The 27479-nt window shown below is 37.2% G+C and overlaps 2 protein-coding genes across 2 annotated transcripts; both read right to left on the bottom strand.

Moving 5' to 3' along the window:
- Positions 1–19122: 19122 nt before the first annotated feature.
- LOC130962949 (uncharacterized) lies at positions 19123–23165 on the bottom strand. Its single transcript, XM_057889107.1, has 8 exons — positions 22724–23165; positions 21802–21991; positions 21445–21583; positions 21209–21301; positions 21046–21075; positions 20743–20844; positions 20289–20633; positions 19123–19203 (listed from the first exon to the last, which is right to left on the bottom strand). Exons 1-8 carry the CDS (start codon positions 23163–23165, stop codon positions 19123–19125), a joined length of 1422 nt encoding a protein of 473 aa, XP_057745090.1.
- A 200-nt stretch (positions 23166–23365) lies between these two features.
- On the bottom strand, positions 23366–26211 carry LOC130962948 (uncharacterized). Its single transcript, XM_057889106.1, has 5 exons — positions 26173–26211; positions 24722–26043; positions 24317–24628; positions 24127–24232; positions 23366–24046 (listed from the first exon to the last, which is right to left on the bottom strand). Exons 1-5 carry the CDS (start codon positions 26209–26211, stop codon positions 23366–23368), a joined length of 2460 nt encoding a protein of 819 aa, XP_057745089.1.
- Positions 26212–27479: the final 1268 nt, after the last annotated feature.

The following is a 27479-nucleotide window of genomic DNA, read 5'->3' as shown; positions in this document are numbered from 1 at the left end:
ATCCTTCACCTCTCTTAAATGAAAAATGTTTCTAATTCAAAAGAACAAGAAGTACATGAATTTCAAAATTATCCTTGAATTTAGTTTAATTATATTGATGTGGTGACAATACTTTTTGTCTTCTGAATGAATGCTTGAACAGTGCATAATTTTGATCTTGTTGTTTATGAATGTTAAAATTGTTGGCTCTTGAAAGAATGATGAACAAAGAGAAATGCTATTGATAATCTGAAAAATCATGAAATTGATTCTTGAAGCAAGAAAAAGCAGTGAAAAAGCAAAAGCTTGCGAAAAAAATATAGAAAGAAAAAGAAAAAGCAAGCAGAAAAAGCCAATAGCCCTTAAAACCAAAAGGCAAGGGTAAAAAGGATCCAAGGCTTTGAGCATCAATGGATAGGAGGGCCCAAGGAAATAAAATCCAGGCCTAAGCGGCTAAATCAAGCTGTCCCTAATCATGTGCTTGTGGCATGCAGGTCCAAGTGAAAAGCTTGAGACTGAGTGGTTAAAGTCGTGATCCAAAGCAAAAAGAGTGTGCTTAAGAGCTCTGGACACCTCTAACTGGGGACTTTAGCAAAGCTGAGTCACAATCTGAAAAGGTTCACCCAGTCATGTGTCTGTGGCAGTTATGTATCCGGTGGTAATACTGGAAAACAAAGTGCTTAGGACCACGGCCAAGACTCATAAAAGTAGCTGTGTTCAAGAATCAACAAACTTAACTAGGAGAATCAATAACACTATCTGAAATTCTAAGTTCCTATAGATGCCAATCATTCTAAACTTCAAAGGAGAAAGTGAGATGCCAAAACTGTTCAGAAGCTAAAAGCTACAAGTCCCGCTCATCTAATTAGAATTAATACTCATTGATATTTTGGGATTTATAGTACATTCTCTTCTTTTTATCCTAATTTATTTTCAGTTGCTTGGGGATAAGCAACAATTTAAGTTTGGTGTTGTGATGAGCGGATAATTTATACGCTTTTTGACATTGTTTTTAGGTAGTTTTTAGTAGGATCTAGCTACTTTTAGGGATGTTTTCATTAGTTTTTATGCTAAATTCACATTTCTGGGCTTTACTATGAGTTTGTGTGTTTTTCTGTGATTTCAGGTAATTTCTGGCTGAAATTGAGGGACTTGAGCAAAACTCTGATAAAAGGCTGACAAAGGACTGCTGATGCTGTTGGATTCTGACCTCGTTGCACTCGAAATGGATTTTCTGGAGCTACAAAACTCCCAATGACGCTCTCTCAATGGCGTTGGAAAGTAGACATCTGGAGCTTTCCAGCAATATATAATAGTTCATACTTTATTCGAGATTAGATGACGTAAACTGGCGCTCAACGCCAGTTCCATACTGAATTCTGGAGTCAAATGCCAGAAACACGTCAAGAACCAGAGTTGAACACCAAAAACACGTTACAACTTGGCGTTCAACTCCAAAAGAAGCCTCTGCACGTGTAAAGCTCAAGCTCAGCCCAAGCACACACCAAGTGGGCCCCGGAAGTGAATTTCTGCATCAATTACTTACTTCTGTAAACCCTAGTAGCTAGTCTAGTATAAATAGGACTTTTTACTATTGTATTCAGTGTCTTTGATTGTATTTTTTGATCTTTTGATCACGTTTGGGGGCTGGCCGTTCGGCCATGCCTGGACCTTCATAACTTATGTATTTTTAACGGTGGGGTTTCTACACACCATAGATTAAGGGTGCGGAGCTCTGCTGTACCTCAAGTTTCAATGCAATTTCTACTATTTTCTATTCAATTCCGATTGTTCTTATTCTAAGATATTCGTTGCACTTCAACATGATGAATGTGATGATCCATGACACTCATCATCATTCTCACCTATGAACGCGTGACTGACAACCACTTCCGTTCTACCTTAGACCGGGTGCATATCTCTTGGATTCCTTAATCAGAATCTTCGTGGTATAAGCTAGATTGATAGCGGCATTCATGAGAATCCGAAAAGTCTAAACCTTGTCTGTGGTATTCCGAGTAGGATTCAGGGATTGAATGACTGTGACGAGCTTCAAACTCGCGATTGTTGGGCGTGATGACAAACGCAAAAGAATCAAGGGATTTTATTCCAACATGATCGAGAACCGATCGACAGATGATTAGCTGTGCCGTGACAGAGCATTTGGACCTTTTTCACTGAGAGGATGGGATGTAGCTATTGACAATGGTGATGCCCTACATACAGCTTGCCATGGAAAGGAATAAGAAGGATTGAAGAAAGACAGTAAGAAAGCAGAGATCCAACAGGGACAAGCACCTCCACACACTTCTCTGAAATTCCCACCATTGAATTACATGAGTAACTCTATCTTTATTTTCTATTTTATTTATTATTCGAAAACTCCATAACATTTACTATCCGCCTAACTGAGATTTACAAGATGACCATAGCTTGCTTCATACCAACAATCTCCGTGGGATCGACCCTTACTCACGTAAGGTATTACTTGGACGACCCAGTGTACTTGCTGGTTAGTTGTGCGGAGTTGTGACTAAGTGTGATTCATGTTTGAGAGCGTTACCAAGTTTTTGGCGCCATTGTTGATGATCACAATTTCGTGCACCACTGTTCTTAATGCTTCAATAAAAATTAAAGGGTATGTGAGAGATTAAGATAACAATTTCGAATAAAAAACAAAATATTCACAATACATATGTCTTTTTTATTATGTTAAGAGTGAACCCAGGTAACTAATGAAAATTTTCTTACATCGGGATATTGTAAGGTAGTTTCTTCATTGTTTGATTGTTGCCATTCTATTTTCGCGAGCGGTTCTAGTTACAGATGGATCCATTGGATTGGTTGAACTGGTGTTAGCAATATTGATGGAGAGAGTATAGTGTATGATTTATGCAGTAGGTTTTAAATCGTTTGTATGATTTAATAGTGTAAATAGCATCTTTTTGGTTGTTTGTTTACTTTTATTAGTAGCTTTTTGTTTATGTTTTCTTGATGACTTTTTCACACCATCACCACAATGCACCCCAATGGAACTTGATGGGATATTTATTTTGGTGGAGACAAGGATCTCTCCCAAAAATAACACCAATCTAACCGGCAAGTGCACCGGGTCGCATCAAGTAATAAAAACTCACGGGAGTGAGGTCGATCCCACAGGGATTGAAGGATTGAGCAATTTTAGTTTAGTGGTTAAATTAGTCAAGCGAATCAAGATTTGGTTGATTGAGTTGCAGAATTTAAATTTGCATTAAAAGTAAAGAGAACAAGAATTAAAGTGCTGAATCTTAAAGAACAAGAAATTAAATGGCAGAAACTTAGATTGCAAGAAATGTAAATTGCAAGAATCTTAAATGACAAGAAATGTAAATGGCTTGAAATGTAAAGGGGATTGGGACTTGGATTTGCAGGAATTAAACAAAGAGAAGTTGAATTGCATCAAACAGAAGAGTAAATGGGAATTGGGATTGAATTCGATTCAAACAGAAAAGTAAATGAACAGGTAAAGCAAGAGCAGAAAATTGAAAATGGGAAAATTGGATCTCAGGACCCAGAGACTAGAAAACCAAGTCTAGATCTCAATGCCTTCCTAGATCCAACAAGAACAATAGAAAAGAAATTGTAAATTGCAGGGAAATTAAATGAGAAAGCAAGTAGCAGAAATGAAATTCAATTTGCAGTAAAAGTAAACAAGATCCAAGGTGAGATTGAAACAGAATTCCTTCAATTCTCCAACCCAAGATCCAAGACAAGAATAATTGAAAGTGAAAGCAATTAAACTCAGAAAATAAAGATCACTCAAGCTCCCAAAAAAACAGAAAAGTAAACTCTCTAAAAACTCTAAAAAGGGAAGCAAATCTTCATGCCAACGTTAGCCTCCAAGTTAGGGGGCTAACGTTGGCGCTAACGTTGGAACACCCTGAGAAGCATTTTCAATTCCCAACGTTAGCCTCCAAGTTAGGGGGCTAACGTTGAGGCTAACTTTTCATTCAAAAGTTTGTGCCAACGTTTGAGGGCTAACTTCAACTCCAACTTCATTCTTCCTGGTTCAATTTCACTTGTTTCATTGTCTTCTCTTAGCTTCTAGCCATTCCTTCTCACTTCAATCCTTTTCCAAGCTTTCTTCACCTATCATAAATCAACCAAACACATCAAAGCTATGCTTGAAATCATGAGATGATCATTCTATCCTAATATGCACCAATTATGGCATCAAACCTCATGAAATTGCATTAATTTATCTATGGTTGATTCAATCAAAGGAAGCATGAAAATCTACCTAAATTGGCTTGCTTAAGCCTCAAGAAAGTGCATAATTCAAGTGAAAACAAAAGAAAAAGACTAGTAAAACTAGGCTAAGATGACTTGTCATCACAACACCAAACTTAAAGCTTGCTTGTCCCCAAGCAAGAAATGAATTATTAGGAAGAAAGAATGAATTGGAAAAAGATGTTCATGCTAGCAGAATGTTATTGATAGTTCATGGGATTTTATGTTGATATGCACATACTCACTTCTTATTGATTCTTAGGCTTTAGAAAGTCTCCTTCAAGCTTCAAGTATCATACTGCTATGACCTCTCATTATTCCTTTATCCTTGGCTATTACTTTGTTCAAAGCTTTATTTGAGTGTCATGTGTAGCAAGTTCATTTTCTTTTCTTTATACTTGACACATTATTCACCATGGACACTTGGCTCACCTTTCCCTTTAAACATTGATGCCCAGCACCTTTTTGGTTACTAAATGCCTTGTAGTTAGGTTGCTCTTGATAGTGGATTTTCAGCTGATGATCCCGGATTAGTTAATCCAAGTCACCGAGTGTTGAAGCACTCCAAAGAGCTTAGTAGTCCAAGCAGATCCTAATACATAGACACCACAGGCATATATTTTTAAGGTTCAAGCTATTGGTGTCCAGCTTTGTTTCCTTTTTTTTTTTTGCTTTCTTTGATTCTGCCATCTTTTGGCTATCTCTTTTCTTTCTTTCTTTTTTTTTTTATTTTTCTTTTGAACCAAGGATTTTCTTATTGAGATTCATAGACAGTAGATCACTCTATTCTTAGAAAAAGACATCCTAGCCCTTTATTCACTAAAAGTGAGTTTTTATACAATCACACACATACCACCACTTACTATTATTCTACTTCTTTCTAACAGAGAACTATCTCATGCCACATTCAAACATTTCTTTTATTGATTTAAAGATGCAGGGGACAGAACATGCTCTTAGTCAAGTGAAAGTAAACACACAAGCACAAACTTAAACTAGCTTACTTATTTTAAGATAATGCAAAGACTATGTCTGAACCCAAAAGACACTTTAACAGAACATACTCAAAATATTACTCAATAGCAAAAGTTAAGCGTATATACGACCTATTGGTTTGCATCTCTTTTGTTCATCCTTCTGTTGTGCCCATTTTGAATCATGATGCCAAATTCCTTGCTACTTCCTCTGATTCGTCATTTTGACTCTGGGTAAATTCTAATGTTCTTGCTACAGGTCATAGAGTTAGGACTAAAAAGCAATTATATAGTTGATTAATTTGTCTGATTGCTTGAAACTAGTAATGTGTAGGAGGTTAGAATGTGTTTCTGAATGAAGTTTTGGTGGAACACCAAACTTAGAAATTTTCATTCTTCCTCAAATTATTTTGGTGTGCAACACCAAACTTAGCTCCTTGCAATGCATACTAATTATTCAACATTTTTATTGAAAATGCTACGAAAAAGATAGCTACCTCACGTTGGGTTGCCTCCCAACAAGCGCTCTTTTATTGTCATTAGCTTGACATCTTCTGTTTTTGCTTCAAGGAGGGTTTAGGCTCTGGACCTCTGTTTCTTTGTTCATTTGCCCCCCTAGGTATAGCTTTGCTCTATGGCCATTTGCTGTAAACCGATTCTTTGTTGCTTCATCTAGCAATTCAATACTCCCATAAGGAAAAACCTTAGTCACCAAGTATGGACCTGTCCACTTAGACTTAAGCTTGCCAGGGAATATCTTGAGCCGTGAGATATACAAGAGAACTTGTTGTCCAGGTTTGAACTCTTTCTTCAAAATCTTCCTGTCATGCCATCTTTTAGCTTTTTCCTTGTATATCTTGGCATTTTCATAGGCTTCTAGCCTAAACTCATCTAGCTCATTCAGCTGCAACAATCTTTTTTCTCCTGCTGCTTCAGAATCCAGATTTAGAAGTTTGGTGGCCCAAAAGGCTTTGTGCTCAAGCTCTACAGGGAGATGACAAGATTTGCCATATAGCAATTGGAATGGGGATTTCCCAATGGGAGTTTTGAAGGCTGTTCGGTATGCCCAAAGTGCATCTTCCAACTTCCTAGCCCAATCCTTTCTTGTGCTACCAACTGTCTTTTCTAGGATCTTCTTCAGTTCCCTGTTTGCTAATTCTGCCTGTCCATTAGTTTGAGGATGATATGGTGTGGCTACCTTATGAATAACTCCATATTTGTGGAGAAGTTTCTCCATTTGTCTATTGCAAAAATGACCACCACCATCACTGATGAGACCCTTGGGTACTCCAAATCTAGTAAAGATGTGCTTCTTTAGGAATTGAAGAACAATTTGTGCATCACAGGTAGTTGTGGCTATGGCTTCCACCCATTTTGAAACATATTCTACTGCTACCAAGATATATTTGAATGAATAAGAGGGGGGAAAGGGTCCCATGAAATCAATGCCCCATAGATCAAACAATTCTACTTCCAAAATGAAGTTCTGTGGCATCTCATTCCTTTTTGTTATTCCTCCTGCTCTTTGGCATTCATTACATTGGTGGACAAACTCCCTGGCATCTTTGAAGATGGTTGGCCAATAGAACCCACTTTGTAGTATCTTTGCTGCTGTTCTTTCTGGACCAAAGTGTTCGCCGTATGTAGAGCCATGGCAATGCCATAATATGTCTTGCATTTCACTCTCAGGGACACATCTTCTAATTATTCCATCAGAACATCTTTTGAACAAATAGGGTTCATCCCACAAGAACTTCCTTGCTTCATTGATCAGCTTCTTCACTTGTTGCTTAGTGAATTCTTGAGGTATCTTCCTTCCCACTTTGTAGTTAGCTATATCGGCAAACCATGGTGTTTGTTGGATCAGCATAAGATGTTCATCTGGGAAGCTTTCATTCACAGGTAATGAAGCCTTTTGGATTGTTTCTGGTGGCAGCCTTGACAAATGATCAGCAACTAGATTTTCGGTGCCTTTCCTGTCCCTTACCTCAATGTCAAATTCTTGTAAGAGTAGAATCCACCTGATGAGTCTTGGTTTGGCATCCTGTTTTGACATCAAATACTTGAGAGCAGCATGATCAGTATAAACCACAATTTTAGATCCTATCAAGTATGATCTAAACTTATCAAATGCATAGACTACAGCCAACAATTCCTTCTCTGTTGTAGTGTAATTTTTTGAGCTTCATTCAATACTTTACTTGCATAATATATGACATGATGCAAGTTTCCCTTCTTCTGTCCAAGTACAGCACCAATGGCAATCTCACTTGCATCACACATGAGTTCAAATGGCAAATTCCAATCCGGAGGTGTGATAATTGGTGCTGTTGTGAGTTTCTGTTTTAAAGTTTCAAAAGCATGCTGGCACTCTTTATCAAAAACAAAAGGTTGATCAATCATCAAAAGGTTGCTCAAAGGTTTGGCTATTTTAGAAAAATCTTTGATAAACCTTCTATAAAATCCTGCATGCCCCAAGAAACTTCTAACAGATTTCACATTAGTTGGTAGGGGGAGTTTTTCTATTATCTCAACCTTTGCCTTATCAACCTCTATCCCTTTTCTTGAAACTTTATGACCAAGAACAATTCCCTCAGGTACCATGAAATGGCACTTCTCCCAGTTCAAAACCAAATTAGTTTCTTGGCATCGTTTCAAGACAAGAGTTAGATGGTTTAAGCAAGTATTGAAACTATCACCAAAGACAGAGAAGTCATCCATAAAAACCTCTAAGAATTTTTCAACCATATCTGAGAAAATGGAAAACATACACCTTTGAAAAGTAGCTGGGGCATTGCACAATCCGAATGGCATTCTTCTATAAGCAAAAACTCCAACTGGGCATGTGAATGAAGTCTTTTCTTGGTCCTTTGGGTCCACCACTATCTGATTATACCCAGAATATCCATCCAAGAAACAATAATAAGCATGGCCAGCCAACCTTTCGAGCATTTGATCAATGAAAGGAAGTGGGAAATGATCTTTGCGTGTGGCATCATTCAGCCTTCTATAGTCAATACACATCCTCCACCCTGTCACAGTTCTAGTCGGAATGAGTTCACTTTTCTCATTAATAATGACTGTCATCCCTCCTTTCTTTGGTACCACTTGGACTGGGCTTATCCACGAGCTATCGAAAATAGGGTATATGATTCCTGCATTCCATAATTTCATCACTTCCTTCTGGACGACCTCCTTCATTGCAGGGTTGAGTCTTCTCTGAGGTTGAATCACTGCTTTGGAATTGTCCTCCAAAAGAATCTTATGCATGCATACTGTGGGGCTGATGCCCTTCAGGTCATCAATGGTCCATCCTAAGGCATCCTTATGAGTTCTGAGAACATCAAGAAGCTCTCCTTCTTCTTTCTTTGTCAAAGACGAGTTGATGATCACTGGGAGGCTTTCTGAAGTGCCAAGAAATGCATATTTGAGATGAGAGGGTAATGGCTTCAGTTCTTGCTTTTGCACCTCTTCTTTCTTGCTTGGTTTCACCTCTTTGCTTATGAAGGTCTCGGCTACTTGTTCTTCTATTGCATTTTGATCTCCTTCTTGCTCTTGAGAACTTTCTTCCAGCATTTCTTCCACCAAACTCTCTATCATATCTACTTTTACATAATCCTCTTGCTCAGGGCTATTTTGCATTGACTTGAAAACATTTATGATCATTTGTTCATTATGGACCCTGAAGACCATTTCTCCTTTTTCTACATCGATGATGGCTCTTGCTGTGTGTAAGAATGGCCTCCCCAAAATGATTGAGTCACTTCCTTCCTCTTCAGTATCCAAAATCACAAAATCTGCCGGGAAGATAAATTCCCCAATCTTCACCAACAGATTTTCCACAATTCCATTGGGTGTCTTAATGGATCTGTCAGCCATAACTAATGACATCCTGGTGGGTTTAAGCTCTTCTATATCAAGTTTTCTCATCATTGAGAGAGGCATTAAATTGATGCTGGCACCAAGGTCACAGAGAGCTTTGTTGAGAATTGTTTTTCCAATGGTGCATGACACTACAAAACCCCCCGGATCTTTGAGTTTTGGGGGAATACCCCGCTGAATCACAGCACTGCATTCCTCTGTCAGTAATATGGTTTCCTTCTCAAGCCAACTTATCTTCTTATTGATAAGGTCCTTCAAAAACTTGGCATATAAAGGCATTTGCTCAAGTGCTTCAGCTAGAGGGATATTAATTTCCAGCTTCTTGAAGGTCTCAAGGAATTTGTGGAAATGTTGGTCCTTAACCTCTTTGTTGAATCTCTGAGGATATGGCAGTGGAGGTGTGATGTTCTTTCCTATTTGCTGCTGTACTTGAGTCTTTTCCTTTGAGCTATGTGGATGGTTCTCCTGTTCTTTGAGTTTCTCATTGCTTTTGGTTGGCACCACAACTTGCTCCTTAGCTTGATCTGCTTTTGTTTGCTTCTCATCCTCTGTTGGTTCTTTGATGCTCTCTTTTTATTTCTTTGTAGTGTCATTGTTGCTCATCAATATTCTCCCACTTCTCAATTGTATTGCCTTACACTCCTCCTTGGGATTTGGGATTGTGTCACTAGGCAGTGAGCTTGAAGGTCTCTCAACAGACATTTGCTTGGAAATTTGCCCGATCTGCCTTTCTAGGTTCTTTATGGATGCCTCATGGTTTTTGTTTGTCATTTCCTGGAGTTTCATCATTTTTTCTATCATGGTTTCCATGTTGGTGATTCTTTGGGGTTCAGGTGGTGCTTGTGGTGGGTTATGAGCTGTGGTTGGTGGATGATAGGAATTTTGGTTGGTGGATTGGTATTGGTTGTGAGTGGGGTAATTGTTTTGAGGTTTTCTATAGGTATTTTGGTTGGTTTGCTGCTGGTTGAAATTTTGATTGTGTCTTGGGTTGTTTTGGTTTGAGTTTCTCTGCCATGGTTGTTGGTTTTGGTTGTGAGTATCTCCCCATCTGAGGTTGGGGTGATTCTTCCATGAGGGGTTGTATGTATCACCATAGACTTCATTTGGATTAGAATGCATGTACTGAACTTGTTCTTGCTGTTGCTCTTCTTGAACTTCTTCATTTTGTCCCCATGTGCCTGATGGTTGGCTAGTGTTGACTGCTGTAACTTGGAGGTTGTCAATCCTCTTGGTCATTTGCTCAAATTGTTGTTGAATTTGCTGCTGCATTAATTTGTTTTGAGCCAGGATTGAATCTACTCCTTCTAGCTCCATTACTCCTCTTCTCTGTGATGGTTGGCGACTTCTTTGATGAGCAAAGAAGTATTGGTTGTTGGCCACCATATCAATAAGTTCTTGAGCCTCCTCTGCAGTTTTCATGAGTTGCAAGGAACCTCCAGCTGAGTGATCCAAGGATTCCTGAGACTTCAGTGTTAAGCTTTCATAGAAGTTTTGCAGCTTCTCCCATTCATTAAACATGTTAGAAGGGCATTTTCTGACTAGAGCTTTGTACCTTTCCCATGCCTCATAGATGGGTTCATTCTCCATTTGTGTGAATGTTTGTACCTCGGCCTTCAACCTTATAACCCTCTGTGGTGGATAAAACTTGGCAAGGAACTTGGTTACCAAGTCATCCCAGTTGTTGATGCTATCCCTTGGAAATGATTCCAACCATTGTGTGGCCTTGTCCCTGAGAGAGAATGGGAATAGCATCAGTTTGTAGCTGTCAGGAGGTACTCCATTAGTTTTGACAGTGTTGCATATCCTCAGGAAGGTGGATAAGTGTTGATGTGGGTCTTCAAGTGATCCTCCACCAAAAGAGCAATTATTCTGAACCAAAGTGATGAGTTGTGGCTTAAGTTCAAAATTGTTTGCATTGACATTTGGAGCCAAGATGCTGCTTCCACAATGTCTAGGATTGGCAAAGGTATAGGAAGCCAAAACTCTCCTCTGAGGTGGGTTGCCATTGTTGTTGTCTACTCCACCTGGTGGATTAGTTGAATGTTCCTCCATCTCATGAAATTCTTCTTCTGATTCCTCTTCTCCAACAATATTTTTTCCTCTTTCAGCTCTCCTTAACCTCCTGAGGGTCCTCTCATCTTGTTCATGAAGATTTAGTGTGGTTCTTCGTGTACCTGACATACAAGCATATCATAAGAAATGTACACACCAATGATACTTCAATCTACTGCTAAATTGAAGTTTTAGTTAGTTTAAGCAAAAAGTCAAACAGTTAGTGGGTTAATCAAAAATTAAGAAAAAGTGCTTGATCTAAATAACCACCTCACTTAATCATTGTCAATCTAATCAATCCCCGGCAACGGCGCCAAAAACTTGATGGGATATTTATTTTGGTGGAGACAAGGATCTCTCCCAAAAATAACACCAATCTAACCGGCAAGTGCACCGGGTCGCATCAAGTAATAAAAACTCACGGGAGTGAGGTCGATCCCACAGGGATTGAAGGATTGAGCAATTTTAGTTTAGTGGTTAAATTAGTCAAGCGAATCAAGATTTGGTTGATTGAGTTGCAGAATTTAAATTTGCATTAAAAGTAAAGAGAACAAGAATTAAAGTGCTGAATCTTAAAGAACAAGAAATTAAATGGCAGAAACTTAGATTGCAAGAAATGTAAATTGCAAGAATCTTAAATGACAAGAAATGTAAATGGCTTGAAATGTAAAGGGGATTGGGACTTGGATTTGCAGGAATTAAACAAAGAGAAGTTAAATTGCATCAAACAGAAGAGTAAATGGGAATTGGGATTGAATTCGATTCAAACAGAAAAGTAAATGAACAGGTAAAGCAAGAGCAGAAAATTGAAAATGGGAAAATTGGATCTCAGGACCCAGAGACTAGAAAACCAAGTCTAGATCTCAATGCCTTCCTAGATCTAACAAGAACAATAGAAAAGAAATTGTAAATTGCAGGGAAATTAAATGAGAAAGCAAGTAGCAGAAATGAAATTCAATTTGCAGTAAAAGTAAACAAGATCCAAGGTGAGATTGAAACAGAATTCCTTCAATTCTCCAACCCAAGATCCAAGACAAGAATAATTGAAAGTGAAAGCAATTAAACTCAGAAAATAAAGATCACTCAAGCTCCCAAAAAAACAGAAAAGTAAACTCTCTAAAAACTCTAAAAAGGGAAGCAAATCTTCATGCCAACGTTAGCCTCCAAGTTAGGGGGCTAACGTTGGCGCTAACGTTGGAACACCCTGAGAAGCATTTTCAATTCCCAACGTTAGCCTCCAAGTTAGGGGGCTAACGTTGAGGCTAACTTTTCATTCAAAAGTTTGTGCCAACGTTTGAGGGCTAACTTCAACTCCAACTTCATTCTTCCTGGTTCAATTTCACTTGTTTCATTGTCTTCTCTTAGCTTCTAGCCATTCCTTCTCACTTCAATCCTTTTCCAAGCTTTCTTCACCTATCATAAATCAACCAAACACATCAAAGCTATGCTTGAAATCATGAGATGATCATTCTATCCTAATATGCACTAATTATGGCATCAAACCTCATGAAATTGCATTAATTTATCTATGGTTGATTCAATCAAAGGAAGCATGAAAATCTACCTGAATTGGCTTGCTTAAGCCTCAAGAAAGTGCATAATTCAAGTGAAAACAAAAGAAAAAGACTAGTAAAACTAGGCTAAGATGACTTGTCATCAGAACCCAAACATTTACCTTTATAGTCACCAATCTTACACACCATTACCCCACTACATACAAAACCAAAACCCTTACCCTCACGAGTTTAGTTGTCAACCTTCATCACCTCCATCTTCATCTTCGTATATGGATCAAGCCATGCAAGACGTACTTCTCATGCTCATTCAAGGACAACAAGAGTTACGGAAGAAGCAAGAGCACGCCATGTCTACCTTAGCAAAAGCTTTGAATCATTTAGCTTCATCACGTTCAGGACACAAGAAAGAAATTCTAGTGGATGAATATGTGGAACCGAGTGAAAAGTGTGGAGTGAAAGAAGAACTGTGGAATCAAGAAGAAGATGTCAAGTCACAAGATGAAGTGAAAAAGGAGTCAAATGAAGAGTTGGTAGGAATTGATCAAGAGGGTACCATCATTCAAGATTTTTTGTCCAACTTGGCTAATTCCTTCAATGACCTTCATGAGTCTCCGTTAGTAGATTTGGAAGGAGATGTTGATGTGGACTTCACACAACCTCCAATTTTTGACTTGAGTGAGGATGAAGAAGATTCAAGAGAGGTTGAGGAAGATTTTAGTCGCCAAGAGGTGAAAGTATTTGTGTAAGATAGAATTGAGTGGGTGAAGAGTTCTCCAACAAGCTTCCTAGCCCTACATCAATATGCTGTCTTGGAAACGGATGCTCAACTTCAAACCTTTCTTGGAGTAGTGGGTGGTGAAGAGAAGAATGTTAATTGGCAACGGAATGAAAATTTCATCAAAAGGACCGACTTAACATTTGGAGCTCAATTTTGGTACAAGAGTGAATTTAGTGGATTCTGGGGAGGGCACAAGCATGTCAATGGTGATAGAGGAACTCAAGTATGGGATCCGGGCATTGGTTTTATGAGTCAACACTTAAGGATCCTAATTGTTAGCCTAAAATCTCTCATGAGTTTGACGAAATCCATTTAGGATGCCGGAGGTCTAGTCAATGGAAAACTTGGTTTGAGATTCAAGGAGGAGTGGAAGCATAAGCCGCCCTAACAAGGATCACCTCACCAAGTCCAACTTAGGACTATAATCCAAAGTGCTAGGTGGGAGACACCCCACCATGGTAATATCCTTCTAACTTTCTCTCTTTTACCTTTTTGTTGCATGAATAATCGGCTATATTTCTAGGTTGGTCACATTTATTTTGATGTTTGTTGGGTAATTCTAGTGAAATAATATGTTTTTAGGAATTTTATGTTGTTTTGGGACTTGAAAACCTATTTTGAATGTCAAAATTGATTCCTTGGAGGCATAATTTTGTTGTAGGACCAGAGACCTGTGCGTGCGTGATAAACCACTATTTTATGGTTTATCTTGTGCTAAATTGAGTGGTTTTTATCAGCTTTTCACCCACTTATTCATATGAATTGCATGATATTACAATTCCTTCCTAGTTTTGTTCTATGATTGAAAACTTGCTTCCTAGAGATCTCTTAATTACGTATTTTAATTCCCCTTTATACCATTCGATGCCATGATCCGTGTGATTAAGTGTTTCAAGTTTCATAGGGCAGGAATGGCTTAGAGAATGGAGAGGAAGCTTGCAAAAAGGGAAGGAGCACAAGAAATAAAGGAGACAACCAGTGAACAGCGACACGCACGCATGGCTGACACATGCGCGCGCTTTGGACAAAATCACAGCGACGCGTTACGCGTGCATTGTAGTTCGCACAAACGACGCAAGCGCGTGGCTGACGCGTAGGCGTGGTAAGGAAAACGCTGAATGATGCGTACCCGTGACTGATGCGTACGCGTGACCTGCGCGATCTGTAGAAATTTCAGAATATGTTGGAGACAGTTCGGGACGCATATTGACCCAGATTTCGGCCTAAAAACACAGATTAAAGTCAGAGAACATGTAGAGGCTCAAATAATCAGATCATAATACATAATTTTAGGATTAGATGTAGTTTTTAGAGAGAGAGGTTCTCTCCTCTCTCTTAGGATTAAGATTTATCTTAGGATTTAGGATTTCTTTTAGTCATTAGGATTGTCTCTTCATATCAGGTTCAATAATCTATGTTTCTCTTCTACTTTTATTTACTCTGATGCTTTTATGTGTATTTGATTTATGTTGCCCAATTGGCTTATGAGCCATTCATGTTATGATTTTCTTTATTTAATATAATTTGAGGTATTTCAAACTCATGATTGTTTTGCTCTATTTTATGATTTCTTCTCCCTTTTGGCTTTGGTTAATTAATTGGTAATACTTGAGTTATCAAACTCAGCAGTGGTTGAAATTGGTAATTGCTAATTAATTAGGATCGCTCTAAAAGTTGACTAAAACTCGAGGATCAATTTAATTATTCTACTTGACTTTCCTTTATTTAATAAGGGATAATTAAGTGGGATTAAAACCCAATTCTTAGCACACCTGATAAGGATAACTAGGATAGAAATTCCAATTTTCATACCTTGCTAATAGATTTATAGTAATTGATTTATTAATTCCTACAATCTATTTATTCTCTTGTTCAAACCCTTTTCGAAACCCAAAATTACTGTTTTCCATAACCAATAATAAAACACACCTCCCTGCAATTCCTTGAGAAGGCAACCCGAGGTTTGAATACTTCAGTTTATAAATTTTATTGGATTTGTTACTTGTGACAGCCAAACGTTTGTAAGAAAGGAATTCTTGTCGGTCTAGAAGCTATACTTGCAACGGGAGTTTATTTGTGAAAATTCTAGACCGTGCGAGAGTTTCGTTCTTCAAAATGGCGCTGTTGCCGTGAAGTTGCAAATGTGTGCCTTATTATTGGTTATTGTGAATATTTTTCTTTTACTTGTTTATTTGTTTTTGTTTTCCCTTTTTATCTCTATTAGCTACTATGAGTTCTCACCCCTCTCGCTTTGAGTTTGGTTCTAATTTTGTTGAAAGGAATGGAAGCTATAACAGGAATATGCATCAAGGTCTCAACAATCAAAGATGGATGGAGCCAAGAGGATCTGATCAACCCTTTAGGCAATAACACCCTTGAAGATATCATGGACAAAGACCATTCTACAATGCATACCAAGCTGATAGATATAGTGAACCCCCTTGTATTTACCAACAAGCCCCACCCTGTGCTTATAGGCCATCCTCTCAACATAGCTTCGAACCACCACACTCACAAGCTCCTTTTCACCATTCACCACCGTATGATCCTTATCCGCCCCAATGCCAATCCAATTACTCCCAAGAACCACCACTTCCCTATGCACCATGTCCATATCCATCAAGCCAAGAATCACAGGTTCGCTTCGAAGAATTAGTAGATCAATTTCATGCAACCCTTCATCAACTGGAGCAAGCAATAAATCAATTATCTTCCAGACGTTTGGACATTCAAGGAACCCCCATGGCTTCATGTGGGCAATCTCATGAAGAACGTAGCATGAAGGAGATATCAGAAACTCCAGTGGACAGTAATGAGCATGAATTTGTACTGGAACAATTGGAGGAAGCCCAAATTATTCAAGAAGCAGAATTGGTTGAAGACTTAGGAGATGCTGAACCTCCATGGGAATCCAGAGTTGTGGAAAATTTCATCAAGGAAATTACAGCTAATGCTAAGGAGGATAGTGCACGACCCCCATAGTAGGTATCTTATGAGGAACTGGACGGAACAACCCAAGACACAAGTCTCTTTGATGATGATAATCACAAGTCAAGTTCTCTTAGTAATGAACTTGCATCCGCAAGTGAATTCTTTGAGATAGAAGAATCTTCCGCGAGTGAGTACGAATATGATGCAGAGGTAGACTTTTCTCGGCCTCCCAATTATGACTCAAGTGATGAGGAAGATATCGAGGACTTTGTTAAAGACATGGTGAAAATTGAAGAAGTGTGCAAAGAAGTAGAGGAATTCACAGAAGATCACAAGGGAGTAGAGCTTGCAAAACCATTGGAAACACCTATCCCAAGGCCATTACCACCTAATACAAACTTCAAGTGGGTAAAATCCTTAGCTTTTATCTTTACTTTTCCACTTAAATATGGTTTACTTGAAACAGATGGCTAGCTTAGAGCTCTTTGCGGCTTTAAGAGCAAAAGGGAAATGACTCGCGCTCAGAGCTGGTATGCAAGATTCAATGAGGCTTCACACTTCAATTTGAAGCACAAAAATTGGTGTCAAACTCAATTGAAAGGATCTCGGAAGCTGTTTGGTCACTATAGTGAGAATTCAAATTACTCACCACCCGGCTGGAAAAATGCAGATCAAGACACAAACGGGTGTAAAAGCAAAGTTTGGGATCCTAGAGTCTGTTCCGACATTCAGCACACTGGAAGCCTGAGAACATGCTTGAAACTGCTCAAGGGTTTTACGTGCCTTGTTTGGGACCTCGGAGGCTGTTGGCATTCCAAACATTGGTGGAGACTCCTAGACGAATTCAAGCATCAGCCACCATAACAGGAAGCTCATCAAATGTGGTGCACGAAATTGTGATCATCAATAATGGTGCTAAAAACTTGGTAGCGCTCTCAAACGTGAATCACACTTAGTCACAACTCCGCACAACTAACCAGCAAGTGCACTGAGTCGTCCAAGTAATACCTTACGTGAGTAAGGGTTGATCCCACAGAGATTGTTGGTATGAAACAAGCTATGGTCATCTTGTAAATCTCAGTTAGGCGGATAGTAAATGTTATAGAGTTTTCGAATAATAAATAAAACAGAAAATAAAGATAGAGTTACTCATGTAATTCAATGGTGGGAATTTCAGATAAGTGTGTGGAGGTTCTTGTCCCTGTTGGATCTCTGCTTTCCTAATGTCTTTCTTCAATCCTTCTTATTCCTTTTTATGGCAAGCTGTATGTAGGGCATCACTGTTGTCAATGACTACATCCCATCCTCTCAGTGAAAAAGGTCCAAATGCTCTGTCACAGCACGACTAATCATCTGTTGGTTCTCGATCATGTCGGAATAGAATCCTTTTATTCTTTTTCGTTTGTCATCACGCCCAACAATCGTGAGTTTGAAACTCGTCACAGTCATTCAATCCTGGAATCCTACTCGAAATACCACAGACAAGGTTAAACTTTCCGGATTCCCATGAATGTCGCCATCAATTCTAGCTTATACCACGAAGATTCTGATTAAGAAATCCAAGAGATATGCGCCCGGTCTAAGGTAGAACGGAAGTGGTTGTCAGTCACACGTTCATAGGTCAGAATGATGATGAGTGTCACAGATCATCACATTCATCATGTTAAAGTGCAACAAATATCTTAGAACAGGAATAAAATGAATTGAATAGAAAATAGTAGTAATTGCATTGAAACTCGAGGTACAGCAGAGCTCCACACCCTTAATCTATGGTGTGTAGAAACTCCACCATTGAAAATACATAAGTGATAAAGGTTTAGGCATGGCCAAATGGCCAGCCCCCAAACATGATCAATAGTCTCCTAAGATTAACAATAGAATAAAACTGAGACCAAAGATGAAAATACAATAGTAAAAAGTTCTATTTCACTACAAAAAAAAGGGGTTAAAATGGCGGTTTTTTAAGGTAATTACGGAGGTTACAACCAGAATTCTGGGCGCCATTTTGGTTATTACGGCGGTTTTTTGAAAACCGCCATAATAACCAGTGGATAATACGGCAGTTTTTTGGCGGTTAAAATGGCGGTTAAACTATTTTAACCAGATAAAACGGCGGTTTTGTTGTTGTTTAAAATGGCGGTTTGTAACCGCCGTTTTTACCTGGGTTTAATGGCATCTTCCTTGTTTAAAATGGCGTTTATAACCGCCGTTTTTACCTGGGTTTAATGGCATCCTCCTCGTTTAAAATGGCGTTTATAACCACCGTTTTTACCAGGGTTTAATGGCATCCTTTTCGATTAAAATGGCGTTTATAACCGCCATTTTTACCAGGGTTTAATGGCATCCTTTTCGATTAAAATGGCATTTTTTAACTGCCATTTTTACCAGGATATAATGGCATTTTTTAACTGCCGTTTTTACCAGGATATAATGACACCATTTTTGTTTAAAATGGCATTTTTAGCCGTCGTTTTTACCTAATTACAATTTTATACTTTTTAAAATGAGATTGAAACTATATATTTAAAGTGACATTTTTAGAACTCAAACTTTAAAATCTCATAATAACCAAAAAGCATAACCTTAAATCAAACATCATAACAAGATTTTTAATTCATACACAATCTCCGAAAATAAAAAATCATAATCCAAAAACAAAGTATCAAAGATAACATTTTTCAATAATTTGTCTTAACATATATCTATAATACTTAATACATAAAATCTTTATCATACAAGATCATGCTTCTTTGTTGCTCGCTCCAGAAGACCTACTTCCTAACTCTCTTGGTGATGGAATCTCACTCTCTTGATCCAATCCCTACAACAAAAATATAATTATGAGTACAATAAAAAAAGATATAAAATTGAATCTGAAACTATTAATATAAATTTATTCAATCAAAAAAGAAAACTGCACTTTTGCACAATAAATCCTCTGTTTTCTGGGAATTAGGAAAAGGAAACTCACACTAATTTAACTATTTCAACCATCGATCTCTCTCTATTTTGTCAAATAAATATCCATGTAGCTACCCTCCAAATTATATCTTATCTTAAAACTGCTATATACCACATGCACCATCACCACCACCACTTCCACACCCTCTATATATATACAATCACACAAACTGCACTTTTATACAGTACTACTTGAATTCAGAGCTACTACTTTATTCTACTCTTGATAAAAAAAAGATAAAGTTATATCTCTAACATATAGATAACAATGAGCTTTCACTATACAAAAATGAGCCCATAAAGATTATTATGAGTCTTATAATATGCCAATAATATATAATATGCTCATTATTGTAAGGACCAATCCTAAAATAATCAGGAAGCACTACTTTGCCAAATATATACTCATATGACTGAGACATATATAAAGTCAATAATGCTTTCTATTATTACCATTGTATCTGATAGGTCATTGACGAGGTTCGTACTAATAATTATGCTAAAAAGGGTGTCGTACCACGAAATGCCCCCATGCATTATGCCATAACACATAAACAGCCAAATGTGAGATTATGTTGTCCATAATACATCAAGCAAAAATTATTGTTTAATTACATTTAACTATGGCTGCTGTACTATACCTGAAATAAATTAATTAATTAAATGTTGCATAGTCCATATTTAACAATAAAAGGGTATCTCTATTTAGAATGTAATTAACTATTCATGCTCAATAAAGTATCCAAGGAAGGAATGTGAGATAGTGAGAGACGGAAAGAAATAGAGAGAGAGAAGGAGAAGGAGCGAGGTTTCTTTTGATAAAGGATGGTCTGCATGTTAGAATAGGGTTAGCTTTATTTGGTAGATCCAGTCCATTAAGATACTTAACAACTTTTTTGTATTACACATGGAATAAGGTATTAAGAACATAAATTGTATTTGTACCTGTGAAATTTGTTGAGTAGGAAACATTCCAGCTAATTCTACTGGAATTTTACCTCCTTCCTTAAAAGCAATATAAGAGACTAATGCTTGCAACTGCGCTTTAACAGTATCCAGCTCTTTTTGCACATTGGGACCACAAGTAGATGATGTGCTAGCATCATTTGAAGAACCTAAGTTCATCTGATTAATTCTTGTGGTGTTGTTCTTGAAAGCAACAGTTGGAACAGCTCCCATGCCTAAACCTCGAACACGACCAGGGTGCTCTTTCCCAAGAACTACTCCAAGAGCATCAAGAGGAGAATTAACGGTTGATTCCACCGCTTGTTGACTGCTATATGCTTCAATCTTCTCCAACATATATAAAAAGAAAGGGAAAGAATCAAACATAATATTATCTTATAAAAAAGAAAGAAAAAGAAATACAAACAAGTTACTTATTGTACTTTAGTCTTACCGCTATTTCTTTAGCCATTTCATTAACATAACTTCCATCTATTTTCTTGTGAGTGATGTCCCACATTTGAACCCTACTAACTTCTTTTCCCGTCTCTTCCGTCTAAAATTCAAGAAAAGTAGAAAGACTCAATCAAGAAATATATCATTGAAGAAAAGATATGCATAAAATTAAGTTACTAACAGCAACAATATAACAACTGAGATGCATTAGGTGCTAACATAATGACTCCTATGCTATATAAAATATAATAATGGCAGCAAACTAAACATAAGATGAGAAATTAATGTTATTGATGATTACCAATTCATGATTACCAACATAGAAACGAACCTGTGAAAGTTGTGTTGATATTTTATCATGACAATTCTCATAATAGTTGGGGAGACAAGTGGAATTAAATTGAAAAATTGGATAATGCCAAAATAAAATTAAATGTATGAAATCCACACATAGAAATGATTACCAATTCAGCCCTTCTTCTTACAATTGATTTAGCACCTGAAGTATGAGGAATTATTTGTTTTTGCCGAATTTCTTGATTCCTCTTACAAAGATTCTGAAAGATAAATTTGGACACAATTAAATAGAGTTAAACATGCATTCACAACATTCCATATGAATTCAATATCCTATTTACAGCAGCAAAATATATAAGGCTTTTTAGTGGGACAACATTTAACTAGGATTGTAAGTACTTACCTGAGTTTCAGGCTTCAAACGATATTCTACGAATAAAGCCCATTGATCAAGAGCAATATCTTCTGGTGTATTATTTATGATCTCGGTTTTACTCAACCTCGGATCATAAAACTCGTTCCAAAGCTTTATCCTATGTTCCCTCCATTTTTTGCCAAGCGATTAGAGCAGAAATCGTTTGGCCAAGCTATCACATACTTTGAAGCAAAATCGAGCCTTTAATATGGAACAAAGAATATATATTAACTAACAAATATAACTAAATAATGACAAAGAAATAAGCTTTAGAGTTTAAGTAATCTTCTTACTTGGAAAAAAATATTCCATTGATTTTCAAAAAAGCTCTCTGGAATGTCTGACCACTTATCAAAACTGATTGGAAATGCTACACAATCAGTGGCCAATTGCCCACAAATTCCTGCAAGGAGTCCAGCTGCTTCTCCTATTGCTGCATGTTGTCTATCAAAATTGACAACTATGCGCAAACCTTCCGGCAAATTATGCACATCCTTCACTAATAAATGAAGGCGTGTACTATTTTCATATTCATCTAAAATAGATAAATAAATATAAATAAATGAGTAATTGAGCAACTAAAGAATAAAACATATGATGATAGATATATATTATAAAAGATTGATTCTTGTGCAGGGTATAATGTAACAGCAACATATATAATACTATATATTATACATCAGAATTTCGAATCAATAACTTTAGAGAAATCATGCATATGTAAAATATGGAATTATCAACTTTAGAGAAATCATGCATATGTAAAATATGCGTGAAGATCAATAACTTCAAAGCTTTTTTGTTATTCTGAATATTTTACTCTTTGTTGTGATAATGTTTTAATGACCAAGCATTGCCTCTATAGAAATTAAATGAGGAAGAAGCTAAACTTCAACAATCAGCTTAATATTTCTAAAAATCAAAGTGGAAATGAGTCTTTTAGGTGGGTTTATTTGTCTAAAATTTAAAGTCTTTTTTAATTTAACATATTTTCAGAAAGGTAGGGACGTTTTAGAAAGAGAAAAAAACTTAAAGAATAAGTTAAACCAAATAAGTAGATTAATTCTCGAAAAAAACTGGGCTAATCTTGCTCCAAATTAACGAAAAATAAAACTAAAATGAACATTTCATGGCTCATAAATATTTTGGAGGAAAATCTGAACAAGGACATGTAAATTGGAAGATAGTGAAATTTGGAAAGGAAGAGGAGTGAAAGAAATGGTGTGATAGGTGGCTGGAGAATATTACATTTGAGAATATTACATACTTATGGCATCAACTGTCCAGTAATGCTTAGATTCACGCCCACGTTTACGTTTAGGTTCGAATGGATGCTCAGATATAGTTGGAGCAACTGATAATGGCTCAGAAGAATTTGAAGCCGCCGACTTGTCTCGGGAGGAGCTTGCAACTGCTGTTGACTTATCTCTGGAGGAATTTGAAGCTGCTGACTTGTCCCGGGAGGAATTTGAAGCTGCTGACTTGTCCCGGGAGGAATTTGCAGCTGCTGCCGACTTGTCCCGGGAGGAATTTGCAGCTGCTGCCGACTTGTCTCGGAAGGAATTTGCAGCTGCTAGGAACTTGACTTGTGATGTATTTGATGCTACTGACTTGTCTTGTGAAGAATTGGCAGCTGCTACTGACTTGTCTTGTGAAGAATTGGCAGCTGCTGCTTTAAGTAAATTCTTGTACTTCTTTTGCTTTGGCATATCTGCATAATAGATCAAATAAATAATTAATAAATATAGAATAAAATGTGCATCAAGGTTTAGTAGTTCCACTAAATCAATTAATGAGTCTAAACAACATATTTATGTAAAATTTACAAACAAAAGTTAAATTGAAAAAGAAGAAATGTAGACAAAAATTATTTTTCTATAATAAACCACTTATTAATAAAACTCACCTACTATTCTGACATGTGTTCGTCTTCTCCAATATTATTATCTAGTAGTTCATCATCTACCTCATCTCTTAACAATGATAGATTATCACCATTTTCAAATAAAGAATCTAAGTTTTGCTCTAACCATGGCTCATTCTCGCATGGTTCATTATCTTCATTTCCCCCCATATCATATGAATCTCTTGGCTTCAAATGCACGACAACACTCCAATCTTTATTCACTTCATCATTGCCAAAATACACCATTTGAGCTTGTGAGGCTTCAATATATGGATCATCCTCCTCTCGGTCACCACTGTGTATTACTTGTGAAAAATTAACAGAAGTAAAACCCCAATTATCCTTTCTACAGCCCCGTTCTCTAGTGGTGTCAGCCCATTTACATTTGAATAAAGTAACCCGAAATCGGCCATTGTAGTTTAGTTCTATAATATCTTCTAGTTTTCCATAATATGACAAATCAACATTCCTAACATCAGGATCACTAGCGCTAGCAACACAAGGAGTTGAAGACATTAAAAAAACTCCACTATTCTGGGTCTTTAACCCTTTGTCTCGATTGGTAGTTCGAAAGGAGAACCCATTAATACTAAATGTAAAAAACCTCTTGGCATATCGTGATGGACCCCTTGCTAAGTATCTCAAATCCTCATGCACAGTATTCATAATATATGGGTTCATAAGCTATTATGATAGAGATATTAGTTATTATATCCACAAATACTAGCTCAATATTAGCAAAAAATTATCACTTCTCTATTTACCTGCGCAGGAAACCAAGTAACAAAATTTTTATTGACTCTTTTTTCTATCTCTACATTTGAAGGCCTTCTATCCTTAGATCGTCTTCGTACAAAATCTTTGAAGTCACTGTCAGATATGAAAGTTTAACTCTAACTAAACAACTATTTTCAAGTAAATAAAAAACATGTACGAAAATCCTTAAGCACTTACTCAATGAACGGTTTGACATATGGACAATTTAAAACCACATATCGATGTGCTTGTTTTTTTTCCATAGGTGACAACTCAAATACTGTGAAAGCTCCCTTTGAGTTCCCCATTTGTGGAAAAAGGGAATCTACATGTGTACTGTAATTATCATCCGGACGATCATCAACACGTGGTGGCCTATTAAATCTTGTCTCAATCCCTTTTAAGTATCGAGAGCAAAATGTAAGAGCTTCTTCAGCCACGTATCCCTTAGCTATAGAACCTTTTGATTTAGCTTTGTTTCGTACATAGGACTTCAAATGACCTAAATACCTAGTTTGAATAATTAAGTGATAGGTTAAATACCTAAGCAAGATATAAGTAAGTGATAAGTTAAATGAATAATGATTGAAAAGAGATATTTACCTCTCAATAGGATACATCCACCTATAGTGTACTGGTCCTCCGAGTTTTGCTTCATCAACTAGATGACAAGTTAAATGAACCATGATTGTAAAGAAAGAAGGAGGGAACAACATTTCTAAATGACAAAGGGTAAGAATAATTCGAGGTTGGAGCTTCTCAAGTTCTGTAAGACTTAAACTTTTAGAGCACAACTGTTGAAAGAATGAAGACAACTCTATTAGCACTGCAGTAACTTTATCTGGCAGAACATTACGTATGGCAATGGCTAATAGTTGCTGCATAAGAACGTGGCAATCATGGCTCTTCAATCCAGAAAGCTTTCTTTGCTTCAGGTCAACACACCGTGAAATATTACTCGAGAGACCATCTGGTACTCTAATATTCTTTATAGTACGCAAGAATATATCTTTCATGGAATTTGACATTGTGAACAAAGATGGATGATATCTCCCATTTTCATCTGGCCATAAATCTTTCCTTATACCCATTTCTTTAAGATCCTTACGAGCTTTGAGATTATCCTTTAACCTTCCAGTCTCATTGAGCAAAGTGTATAATACATTGTCGCAAACATTCTTTTCAATGTGCATAACATCTAGATTATGGCGCAATAAGTTAGACTCCCAATAAGGAAGATAAAAAAATATGCTTTTCTTCCTCCACATCCCCGATTCATCATCTTCTTCAACAACTTTTCGTCGAATCCTCTTACCTTTACTTTCCTGTAGTTCTTTCCTAAATGAAACATTGATTCCTTCAAGTTGTTCCAATATTTCTGATCCTGTTAGTACTGCTGGGGGATCCCTCAACTCAATTTTTCCATTAAATTTTGCACGACTTAGCCTAAACTTATGACCCCTTTCTAAGAAACGGCGATGCCCCAAAAAACACCATTTTCCACCATGCTTTAATCTATATGAATCAGTGCTGAAGTTACATGTAGGACAAGCATATTTACTGTGTACATTCCACCCAGATAAGTTACCAAGGCCTGAAAAATCACTAATTGTCCACATTAATGCTGCTCGCAATGTAAACATTTCATTCCTAAACCTATCTAATGTTTGAACACCATCATACCACAACTCTTTTAACTCTTTAATAAGAGGTTGTAAGTATACATCTATGTTGTTCCCCGGCATTTTCTCTCCAGGAATAATCATTGACAAGATAAGTGATGTTGGCTTCATGCACTCCCATGGAGGCCGATTGTATGGAATAAGCACCACTAGCCAAACGCTATAGTTTGTACGCATAGCTCCAAAAGGGTTGAATCCATCAGCTGCAAGACCAAGACGTACATTTCGAGGATCTTCGCAAACCTATCATGAAGTAAATCAAATGTCTTCCAAGCTTCAAAATCCCGCGGATGTGTAACAACCCTGATTTTCGAGTACCTGAGATCTTTTCTAAAAGCACGGATTTCTCCGGAAGATCAGTGAAGGGAGCACCTCTTCTATATCAACAAGTATCTCGATCCTCATTGTCATTATGTCATCCTTAAGCTAGAACCTCCTCTGAGGCAAGCTCGATCGCGAAGAACCTAGTTTTTGAACCGTATCGGTTGGTAGTTTTGATTCTGACTTTTGTAAATAGTCTCTGTTTGACAAACCGGACTCGATTCATGAGAAGAGAGAGATAATAGTATAATATTATCATTATATTAGTATTAGAAAATTCTTGAATGATATTATAAGGTTACCTGGTCTATTTTTGTTAAAAACAGAAAATCGGTTTAACCGGGTTTACGGTTTACTGGTGCGGCTTAGCACTAGCACTCTCTGATGACTTTAGAAATTCTAACGCCTCATTATACATGTTCTATTATCATAATAAATATGTTACTAGTGTCATTTATGCTAGTAGCTCAGAAAATAATTTTTAGAGATGTTCCTACGAGTGTTCTGATACACCTAGTTTTAGTAGTTGTACACCAGAGATATTTTAATATTATTTTAATCCACCTTCAAGCCAACCAATCACAACTCTCCTTACACCCCCAAGACACTCCAAGGCTGGTCATTTACTCCCTTTGGCCGAAAATGTGAAGAGAGAAAAGAGAGAAACTTTCATGACCCTTTAATCTTCAAAGTTTGATTTCTGCTGAATTAAAACTCAAATCAAAACTCCGATTTCACCAAAATGATCCTCTCTTCTTTCTCTACATAACCATATAACATATCAAAACTGGAAATAAGGTGAGATGGCTGTCTCCCTCCCTCTTCAATTCGGTTTTCAAGGAAAACCATGCAAAACATGTGTTTTCTTGATGTTTTTCCTTAGGAATCATGCTTAACATGACTTGAGGGCCAAGAAACGTGACTTTCCAGAAAGTCTAAGGTTAGAAATCACTTCCTAACATGCTGAGTGAGATTTGGTTAGTTGAGGGTTTTTGGATTTAAAGTTGTTCTTGATGTGATTTAGGAGGAAAAAGTGCTAAAGGACCACCTGAAAGTCTAACTTAATTAGGAGCAGCAAAACCAGGTAGGGTTTGACAAATTTAATCTTGATTGATATGTGTTTGAGTTGTGTGATTATAATATGGTTTGGCTGTTCTTGAAATTGATTGTTTGTATGAGTAATTCTTGTTGAAAGTTTGTTGAAATTTTGATGAAATTTGATGAAATTCAAGCTATGAATGTGTGTTCTTGTGGCTGATGGAAAAATGAACCCTAGGCCCTAAATTGAGGTTCAATTTGTGTTGAAATCATGTGGAAAAGATGGGGTTTTCGTGGCTGGGAATTTATTATGAATTTTG

This window comes from Arachis stenosperma, chromosome 2 (genome assembly GCF_014773155.1).
Source record: "Arachis stenosperma cultivar V10309 chromosome 2, arast.V10309.gnm1.PFL2, whole genome shotgun sequence".
Lineage (NCBI taxonomy): Eukaryota > Viridiplantae > Streptophyta > Magnoliopsida > Fabales > Fabaceae > Arachis > Arachis stenosperma.
The sequence above is the reverse complement of the archived record's forward strand: the minus strand, read 5'-3'. Positions and strand labels throughout refer to the sequence as shown.